At 39.6% G+C, this 10,937-nt stretch overlaps 2 protein-coding genes across 2 annotated transcripts in view; one reads left to right on the top strand and one right to left on the bottom strand.

Annotated features, from left to right (window-relative positions):
* The window catches only part of LOC143288593 (retinol dehydrogenase 12-like), a 79,020-nt gene extending 75,761 nt beyond the window's left edge, over positions 1–3,259 (top strand). Inside the window, exon 5 of the mRNA XM_076597218.1 lies at positions 1–3,259. This exon is cut by the window's left edge and continues 591 nt beyond it. The gene's annotated coding sequence lies outside the window, so the exon portion shown is untranslated.
* Positions 2,762–7,148, bottom strand: LOC143288594 (zinc finger protein 593-like). The gene is made up of 3 exons (XM_076597219.1): positions 6,728–7,148; positions 4,868–4,930; positions 2,762–4,398 (listed from the first exon to the last, which is right to left on the bottom strand). The coding sequence occupies exons 1-3, from the start codon at positions 6,919–6,921 to the stop codon at positions 4,257–4,259; spliced, it is 399 nt and encodes a 132-aa protein (XP_076453334.1). The 5' UTR covers positions 6,922–7,148; the 3' UTR covers positions 2,762–4,256.
* Positions 7,149–10,937: the final 3,789 nt, after the last annotated feature.

The following is a 10,937-nucleotide window of genomic DNA, read 5'->3' as shown; positions in this document are numbered from 1 at the left end:
CAAGGCTGTGTCAAAGCATACAGACTGAGCTATATACGCAACACCACATATGCTATGAAAAAAAAAAAATTAAGTGAGGGAGCCATATTTCTTAATTTTGCATAAGGCCATTGCACCAGCCAGGACAGAAGAAAAGAAAAAAATATATATGAAGGTACTAATGTCAAAACAATCATAAAGGTACTTGAAAGATACAGCAGTGACATGATCTGAGCTTTTGTTCTCTGGTTTTTAGCTGGGTTCGCTAGCTAGCTGATGCTTAGTGAAGAAAGAGTGAAAATTTGGTTGTCATTTCAGACGGGTGCTATAGCCGAATGGTTAAAGCATTGGACTTTCGATCTGAGGGTCCCGGCTTTGAATCACGGTGACGGCACCTGGTGGGTAAAGGGTGGAGATTTTTACGATCTCCCAGGTCAACATATGTGCAGGTCTGCCAGTGCCTGAACCCCCTTCGTGTGTATACGCAAGCATAAGATCAAATACGCACGTTAAAGATCCTGTAATCCATGTCAGCGTTCGGTGGGTTATGGAAACAAGAACATACCCAGCATGCACGCCCCCGAAAGCGGAGTATGGCTGCCTACATGGCGGGGTAAAAACGGTCATACTCGTAAAAAGCCCACTCACGTATATACCAGTGAACGTGGGAGTTGAAGCCCACGAACGCAGAAGAAGAAGAAGAAGTTGTCGTTTCAAAGTTAGTTTTCTCATGGTTCATTTTGTGGTGTACCAGCTTCCTCCATTTTAGAACAACTGGCGTGTGATGCAGTCAGTGTGATGATTGACCCCCTTTCGACCACAATCACATGACTGGACAGTGTGACTCATAATACAGGTACCTAATATAATGTGGTATGCATGAAGCGATCCACATTTAGTTGGTCAGTGTGAAGCAGTACTATGGGGCAAACCGTTGTTCCGACTGTGTATTGTACTTGTTGCAGGTGATACTATCAAGAGAAATAATAATGATAATAACAATGGTAACGAAAATGATACCACTACTACTACTACTGATGATGATAATGATAATAATGATAAGAAGAAGAATAATAAGAATATACAAAAAAAACCCAGACAAACCAAACAATCTTCCAACACTAAAGTTTTGCACCGTGATTGTCCATATATGAAGAAACAGACTTAGAATTGTGTATGAAGGTGAAAAAACAACAACAACAAAAAACAAAAACAAAGAAAAACAGATTCCAAGTTTTGTACACTTAATTGTATGACTTGTACATTTTCCTTCCATATTATTGTAACAAGCCCAAAATCAGTGAGTGAAAAGTCGTATTTATTCCATAAACGCTATTGATTTATTTGGCATTGTGTGATTTATATACAAAATAAAACGGTGGTCGACCCAAGAAAGTCCGGGTACAAAAGAAAAAAAAGAATATACAAAACATAAATGATGCAATGGACTCTAGGCTCCTCCAGTGAAATAATACACATGTATACAACAGCACATAATGACAGATGCAGATGATACATGGTGCACACTCCCCACATTGTGAGCTCAAAGTCTGAGTGCCTCCTGTGAAACAATGCACATACAACAGGACAAAATGATACATAACAACACATAATGCTTATAAAGAAAACAAAACAAAACAAACAAAAAAACCCACCAAAATCCAAACAAACAAAAAACATCAGGACCAAGACCAGAAAAAACATGAAAATGTGACCAGTGTCATACGATATGCTGTTTTGATTGTTTATTGCCTGACCCTGTTAGATAAAAAAAGAAGATATATACATACAACAGGTTAGATCTCTGAGAAACATCAGATTGTCTTGTGTAGTGACAGTCTTTTTCTGGAATTACCCAAAGGAACTCGCTACATCAATGTTAGAAGTTTCTAATGGTGGATTGCCTCCTTTACCTAAACTGCAATTATCAATTTCAGACGTCTCTGTCTCTGTCGTTTTGCTGTTTATAATCATGAACATAGTGACTCAGTGACTGAGATAGGAAGCCTTACTTGGTAATTTAACTGATCAATCATTTTATAGGAATCCTTAATTGCTGATTCAATAGACTTATCATTTTAAATTGTAGGCTAATAATATTTAGTATCTGCGGTGTACAGACTTCTGAATAAGTGTGAAAATGAAATAAGTACTTTGTGTTGTTACACTGCATTGTGCAGAGTTGCATATTGTGTTAGGGTTGGTTTAAGTGTTGTAGAAGCTGTAATCAGGTTACATATGATGAATTGTACTGTTGTTGTGTTGTAGTTAACGATGTGCTGCAATTAATTTCATAGGTATACAGATAGGTATGACAAGTTTCTCTGTTGTGAAATTACATCATCTTTCTTTCGGAGGACAGAAGTGTATGAGTGTCACAATGCTGTCCCTCTTTTTTTAGTTTGTATTTGTTTTTGGTTTACATTATGCTTATTTGGAAACCTTTCAAACCAGACAATTTCCATGGAATTAACTAGGAACAGTTCATTATCGTATTATGTGCACATACTGTTTTTTAAATGAACAGGACCTGGGTGTAAAGCTGTACAACCTTCAGTGTGAGTTTTTTTCTCCTTCAAAAGTAACGACCTCGCTTTTACTTCATCTTTAGCCCAGGTACATTACCTTCTTATATTGCAACGGGAACTGTGCACTCATTATTGGAAGAAGAAAAAAAAGAAGTGATTCTGACAAAGAAAATTGTCACTGTACGAAAACCATCTAAAGAAAATAGAAAGTAAAGCAGAAAAAAAAGTGGTTCAGAGAGAGAAAGAATTTTCTGCTCTTACTTCCCCCTGTTCTGAAGCACACCTAGTGTTCCATCCAAAGACTGGCCCAAAACAGACAAGAGGGGAGGTTCTTTGTTGCTGCCCTATATGCCAGAGAGCATAGTGGACTATAAAGTTCGCCCAGTTACTGAATTCTGTGCAAAGACGCCATGTCTTTTTCTTTGTGTATGTTTGTGTGTGTGCATTGAAGCAGTTTTGCTGTGTGTATTATGCATGCTGTCAGATCGTTCAAGAGGATTTTAATTTTAAGATTGCCGCCTGAAATGACGTGGGATGATTTAAGATTGCTGGAGGTTCTTTGACGTGGTTTGGATATGTGTGTGTTTGTGAGCTCCTTAACTAAGAGAGTGTTGGACTTAAAGCCTAACTTTGTGAACGATTGTGAAGTAGGATGCAGTTTTGTGATTCTTTATTTTCCTTGATTTGATTTTATGTGCTGCAGGACATCGGTGTACGAGATTTGGCTGAATATAAAGAGATTTGAATTGGTATTCAAGTTGTAGTATGTTCTTTTAACATTATGTGCATGTGGTTTGTGTGTGTGTGTGTGTGTGTGTGAGTAATGTATGCATTATATGTGTGTACTGTGTGTAATGCGGCCAGGGCAAGGAGGGACAAGGTGTTGCAAATGTCTTCTGAGATTGCAGAATTTTTATACACAGGATAGGCTCTTATTTTTTTTTAAACTGCCTTTATCAAGCTAGCATATATAGACCATACAAAAACAAGTTATCATTATAATTTGTGTGCAAACTTGTTAACTGTCCAGACAGATTAGAACCATTCAGTTTTCAAGCAATGGTCTGTTGTGCAGTTTTCGTTATAATTATGTCTTAAGTTGAAGCAAAATCTACTAATCTGTGCAACTTAGATTTATGAGAATCAATCAGTAATACACAAGAGATCCATATTGTGCTTTTTAATGAATTACCAAAGTGAATTATTCAGCATAGTACACATTTAAATTGTCTCTTTTAATTTTCAAAAAAGACACTGACCTCTTTAAGAATGGATAGTTTGTTTCCAGAATAAAAAGTACTTACAGTGTGCATGATCATAAGGATACATAATATTAAGAGTGTACACTTGCCTGATAATATGCTCTATTCAAACTGCACATACTACTCTGCCTGTCTGTCTCTCTGTCACAAACACACACACATGCACACAAACACCCCCTCATTGGAAAAAGCTCAAAGCCATCCAAAACACAACACCCACACATCCAACTAAAACTCCTTCATTTTATTTAAAATCTGTACAAGAAGCAACTTTCATGTGACGCAACAGAAAGCAAATGAACAAAGATTCTTACTGATCAATCGTAGTCTCATAACCAAATCTTCATTCAAATGTTGAGTCAACATTCTCCCACACTTCACAATCCAGTCTTGTGCAGCACTCTCAAACTGCCCCAGTTGAAAACAAGCACTCACCACAGTCATCATCCACACACACACACACACTACAGCACAGTTGAGTCGACTGTCACTCTCCAGCGGTTTCCATGTCCTCTTTCACAGACTGAGTCGATACTTTCCCCAGATGTTTTGGAGGTTTGTAGGAGCCCATGCCAGCCGCCCTCTCCGCCTCCTCCTGTGTGTATGCTTCTGTCTCCAGTGCCTTCAGCCTGAATGAAAACAAAAGTGTTGATCAGTTTACTAGCTGTTGTAACGCCCTTTTTTTTTCAGGGAAAAATCAAAAACATAGTATGCATTGGGGGTGTTTGTAGTTAAGAATGGTGAAAACGTTGCAAATTTTTAAAAGTCCACCACTATTTTGCAATTTTTTTCTTTCCTACGGTATTACTCTTCGTTATCGTTTATTTATTAAATTATTTATAGCCTGTTCATCTAAGATGATATTAGAATGTGGTATTACTGTATATTTCACAATCTCTCTCTCTGTCAACTCACTCTCTCTCTCTCCCTCACTCACACACACACACACACAAATACATACAAATAAAATGAATTAAAAAAAATTCCCACTCACACACACCAACAAATCAGTGTGCTAATGGCTATTGATGAACATCATATTTGTACTTTTGAACTAATTATCATTACACAATACAGCATTAATTTAATAGTAAGTACCTTCTTTTGTGAGGTTTCCCCTTGAAGTGATCCTTCAGAGCTGCGGCATTAATGAAGTATTTCCTGCATCACAAAAAAACACCGTAAAATTAAAGCAGTAACCGAAGTCAACTTGCATCATACTATAAGCACAGAAAATATCATTAAAAAAAAAAAAAAAAAAAAAAAAAAAAGTACTCTGAAAGGTTACCAAATGTTACTAGTATTAATATTACTAGTGTTAACATTTTAATATCAGAGGCCATATCATTTTTTTTTCAATATCATGCACAAGATTCAAAAGAAAACTAAAAATCAAGTTCCAAGACCAAGGTCTAGGAGCACCAAGAGAAACTCCAGCCTCTCTATGTCCACTACAAATACAAGGAAAGCTTGACTGTGAATACCGAAACACACAAACAGTGGCCACTGTCCTTCAGAGACCCACCATGCCTGCAGTTCTTTGTTGTTTACTGCTGGGAAAGATTCCAGACTCCAATGCATACATGACATTGACAGAACTTGAAAGAAACAATAGCAATAATGCATAGTATGCCATTTCTAATTTCAAACAAAAATACACACACACACGCACACATGGTTTACGGTCGGTTCACCTCCAACCAGTTCACCCCCAAGCTGGCCAGTTCGCCCCCATACCACAGGTCCTTTCGCCCCTTTCATGGTCGTTTCGCTCTTTTCACAGTCCAGTTAATAAAATATAAACGTTTGTGTATTGTTTTCTTTTAATTTATGGAAGTCTAGTGTTGCTAATGATTATGGCCAAACCTGGGGACGGCTCAAAAATTGAATTGGATCAGTAAAATCACACCTTAACCACGCTGCCTGCTAAGTTCATCCTTTAGAGGGGAAACAAGCCTGCTAAAGCAAATAGGCCTACAAAGCCTATGGCCTACTGAAATATAACGTTGAACTCGAAGACAGCAGAATCAGTTGGTGGGTGCAAATTCAGCAGCTTCAATGTCTTTATTGCTCAACACGTATCAGCAAAGCTAAGAACACAGAAAACAGAAACAGGCGACAAAGTAAAAATTATATGAATATTGTTTGGCCAAGATTCATACAACAATGCAACATAATTCTATGGTCAAGAAGACAAGAGGCATGGATCAAATGATCAACAAGACTACACACTGAGAGTCAAAATTGTTTGGGAAGCCACAAAAGAAGGTTTATGAGATCATACTGGCAAGGACTGATCAAAATGGAAGGACTGTTAGAGGCTTGTGAAAGTTGTATCCACAGTTTCTGAAAACTCTGAAAAGGTAAATTAAAAACCCTGTAAAATGAGTAATATTACTAACAAGGATAACAGCTGAAACCCATAACCCTGTGTGCATGTAAACAAATAAAAACATGAAAAAGTACATTATTTTTTTGTTTTTATTGGAGGAAAGGAGCACTGTAACGCTCGCTGAAATAAACCAGGCAGTTAGGGGCCAAAGGATGGCAAAGGGGACAAACTGATTGGGGGCGAACTGGCAATGGGGCAAACTGGTAGGGGACTAACTGTCAATGGGGTGAAACGACCAGATACCACACACATATCTACACACACACACACACACACATTCCTATCCCTACTTCACACTTTTTTCCCCTTTTTTTCTTAAACATACACACACAACTTATAATAACTATTATGTTTAGTATATACACACATGTATACGAACAATTCGTGCACATGTTTTTTTTAGTTTTTTTAATTTTTTTTTTATCCCGTTTGATCACACTGTTCCACATGAAAGCACTCGCGAAAAGCATTAGAAGTACTGAAACAGAAATACTAAATCGTGGTCATTATCATTACCATCACTGTTATCTTAAAATGAGTAACGGTATAAAATAAATAAAACTCACGCGCAGTGCAAACAGTAGTGCTGAGCTGCCCCTGGCTTGTCCAAATCGACGTCTTGCTTCAACAGGCTTTCTGACTTGCTAGGTACCATGTCGTCCTGAATTTGATCCAGATCCTTCGTTTTTCTCTTCAGTCTGTACTTTTCTTTCAGAGGTTTATCGCCTTTGTGTTGCTTTTTTCTCGCGTATCTTCCCATTTTCTGTGGTAAAGGCTCCAACAGAGATTTCACAACGTTCTCGTCTTCGCAGGAAACACGTGCACGTTTACTTCTTTCTTGAAGATTTCATGCGAGGGGAGACTACCTCCATGGCACACTGAAGTCCGTTTTTGTATGAATAATCTGAGAACGAGCTTTAACACTTCTTGTTCTCAGAAATAATTCTTTTCACCAGTTATATATTGTCGCCAGCGAACCAGATGTGCTGCAATAGCGTTCTGTGTGTGTGTGTGTGTGTGTGTGTGTGTGTGTGTACGTGTGGGTATGTGTCGGGGTAGGTGTGTGGGTGTTTCTCTCCCTTTCTTCGTCACTCTCAGCATATCATTTTCTTCTTCTTCTCTGTCACGCCCAAAGAAGTATTTGTTTGCAGTTCATAAAATCAAACATAACTAAAAATTAATGGTTCCAGACGAGTTTTATTCACTGGGCCATTGGAACCAATATGATGTTTAAGGAAATGGGTTTTGCACAAAAAAGCTGCATGGTTTTTGCTTTGAAATAAAAGCATTTGACACATCTTGATGTTGTTCTTGTTTTGTTTAAATGCATTTTGAAAGTTTTTGGAATTAAATTGCAGAACCGGTCAAGGCAGAATGCATCACATGCACCAACATCACTTTGCTACAAAATCTGATGCAGTTTGATGTGGTCAAAACGTCAAGACTGATCCAGAGGTTGGTTTGATTCGTCTCCTTAAGAAAGGTTTATTCACAATTATATATTTCAGAAGTGCTTGCCTGAGTCTTTCGATAAACATCATAATGTAAGGTATAAAACGGAGAAATACAATGCAAAAATAAACTGAACACTGTGTGAATTTAATACAAAGTAGTCGGCATTTACATCTCTCAGGTGATAGAACCTGAAACAAAATGTTCTGAAATATTTTTTTAAGAATCTAAAATATTCATACACGGAAAACTATACATGTAATAATACTTTAATTTGTTCATTCATGGAGTTATTTTCCATCAATATATACCATTTCAATCAGGTAACTGTGTACATTTCTAGTGTATTGTAGTTATACGGACTCTTAGCATAAGGCATACATACTATTTTAATAGATCAAATATGCAGACTGTTAGCGCAGGGCATACATACCATTTTAGCACATCAGACATCCCTTCTATGATACTCCTTTGGTCGTGGAGCTGTTGTTTGTGTCTTTTGTGTAACATTAAAATTTACTGGTGTTTCATTTCCATTTTGTTTGTTGTTGTTTTTGGCATGTATGTATGTATGTATGCATCGTGCATGTATGAATGTATGTGTATATGTATGTGTGTAATTTGTGTGTGTGTGTGTATTTTCAACAATGAAAAAATTTTTTTTTTTAAATATATGCATACACTGCTACTGTTCATGACAACTGACAAAAACACTGTGACAGCATGTGTCATTCTTTTCTGATGATTATTGTTCACCTAACCCCCGAAAATGGACTATTGCTGCCTACATCATGTACATGGCGGGGTAAAAATGGTCAGACACGTAATAGCCCACTCATGAACATACAAGTGAACGTGGGAGTTGCAGCCAACTAAAAAAAAGAAAATGTTCACCCAGATCAGACTTGTGCCCCATGTTTATAAATAATTAATGGAAAGCTGGTTATTTTTTACATTAAATTGTCAGGAACTTGGAAACGTCAAAGAGAAGGGACATTTCCGTTTTTTAGGCGAAAGAAAATGATTCCAACTGTCGCAGTTTAAGGTCAGCCCCCAGATCCTCTCTCTTTTCTACCAGTCCACTATCCAGAGTGTGCTGACCTTCAACCAGCAGTGCTACCAGAGCAGTACCAAGAAGGCTTGCATGGAGAGGCTGGAGGAGGGCCCGTGCAGGACGGCCCCAGGTGAGGCTCTGACACCCCCTGGACATCCTGTTCCAGGGCACTGCTCTCAGCAGGCGACACAGGACCCCTGTGGACGCCACTCCACTCCACCAGGTGCTGACAGTCTTCTGAACCACTGCTGTGTACTGCTTGTGAGTCCAGGCGGGAGTCTTCTGAGCCTGTGCTGTGAACTGCTTGTGAGTCCTGGAGGGAGTCTTCTGAGCCACTGCTGTGTACTGCTTGCGAGTCCTGGACAATCTTCTGAGTGACTGCTGTGTGCTGCTTGTGAGTCCTGGACAGTCTTCTGAGTGAATGCTGTGTGCTGCTTGTGAGTCCTGGACAGCCTTATGAGTGAATGCTGTGTGCTGCTTGCGAGTCCTGGAGGGAGTCTTCTGAGCCACTGCTGTGTACTGCTTGTGACTCCTGGACAGTCTTCTGAGACACTACTGTGTACTGCTTGTGAGTCCTGGAGTCTTCTGAGCCACTGCTGTGTACTGCTTGTGAGTCCTGGAGGGAGTCTTCTGAGCCACTGCTGTGTACTGCTTGTGAGTCCTGGACAGTCTTCTGAGACACTACTGTGTACTGCTTGTGAGTCCTGGAGTCTTCTGAGCCACTGCTGTGTACTGCTTGTGAGTCCTGGAGTTTTCTGAGCCACTGCTGTGTACTGCTTGTGAGCCCTGGAGTTTTCTGAGCCACTGCTGTGTACTGCTTGTGAGTCCTGGAGTCTTCTGAGCCACTGCTGTGTACTGCTTGTGAGTCCTGGAGTTTTCTGAGCCACTGCTGTGTACTGCTTGTGAGCCCTGGAGTTTTCTGAGCCACTGCTGTGTACTGCTTGTGAGTCCTGGACAGCCTTCTGAGTGACTGCTGTGTGCTGCTTGCGAGTCCTGGACAGTCTTCTAAGCCACTGCTGTGTACTGCTTGTGAGTCCTGGATAGTCTTCCGAGTCACTGGCGTGTGTCAGGGCCAGGACCAACCACATGAGGAACTCCTTCCTCCCAACAGCTGTGCAACTCCAAGAGTCCCTCCAGTGACACCCCCACTCATCTGGCTGCTCTCTGTTCATCACTGACAGTATGTCTGCGTGTATGCTTGTATGTGTTAAAAGCTATTTTGACCAAATTATATTAGAGCATGATAGGATGGTACATGCTATGTCACCACAGACAATACACAGTGGAAGTCTAGAGGTGAGAAACACGACTGAACACAGAACTTTATTTTCTTTTTTTTAATACCACACAGTGCACAGTGAACACAGACTTCATTTCATTTTCGATCAATGCCAAGGAACAGAGACCTTGTAAATAGCTAGTATGTAGTCTTCACAAAAAAAAGTTCAGAACCACTTAACAGAAGCAGGCATGTGTTTCCATATAAAAAAAAAAAAATAAAAAAATAAAAAATTTTTTTTACATAAGAGACAATTTCAATTATGCAGGCTGCTCATGATCCACCTCTGGCCTCTCACTAAATACACAAACTCCGGTTTCAGGTGACTACATGCACTATGAACAGCTTGAAAAACTCCCTAGAAAAATCAATGTTTCAACCAAAACTTTACAGTCATTGAGTGTTTCATAAATAATAGGTGGGGGGAAGGGGGGGAAGCATATGCAAGAAAGTATTCTGGTTATAGGTATCAGTTTCTGTTTCAAGGAGGTGGCATGCACAACAGCAAAGTGGTTGAAGCACTGGACATTCAATCTGAGGGTCCCGGGTTCGAATCTTGGTAACGGCGCCTGGTGGGTTAAGGGAGGGCATTTTTCTGATCTCCCAGGTCAACATATGTGCATACCTGCTAGTGCCTGAAGCCCCTTTGCGTGTATATGCACACAGAAGGTCAAATATGCACATATAAGATGTCAGCGTTTGGTAGGTTATGGAAACAACATACCCAGCATGCAAACCCCTGAAAGCAGAGTATGGCTGCCTATGTGGTGGTGTAAATAAAAACAAAACGGCCAAAGACATAAAATGTTACATGTCTGTATCAGTGTCTGTGTGTGCATGACTGAAACCTGATTGAATGACAAAAGAAACGAATGATGAACACCCAAAAGCAGCTGTCAGTTGGCTTTACCCAGGTAGGCAGCCTATTATGCAGATGCCTGACCCTCACATAAACCCAAACACACACACACACACAGCATCACACACACAC

Source organism: Babylonia areolata, chromosome 12 (genome assembly GCF_041734735.1).
Source record: "Babylonia areolata isolate BAREFJ2019XMU chromosome 12, ASM4173473v1, whole genome shotgun sequence".
NCBI lineage: Eukaryota > Metazoa > Mollusca > Gastropoda > Neogastropoda > Buccinidae > Babylonia > Babylonia areolata.
This window is presented reverse-complemented; position numbering and strand designations above follow the sequence as displayed.

What these genes read in the sequence shown, in the direction of transcription:
- LOC143288594 (XM_076597219.1), bottom strand. Translation starts at nt 6,921, where the DNA reads ATGGGAAGATACGCGAGAAAAAAGCAACACAAAGGCGATAAACCTCTG. An exon ending in CACTACTGTTTGCACTGCGC is followed by an intron (nt 4,931 to 6,727) that starts GTGAGTTTTATT and finishes TTTGTGATGCAG; the next exon opens with GAAATACTTCATTAATGCCG. An exon ending in GGGAAACCTCACAAAAGAAG is followed by an intron (nt 4,399 to 4,867) that starts GTACTTACTATT and finishes GTTTTCATTCAG; the next exon opens with GCTGAAGGCACTGGAGACAG.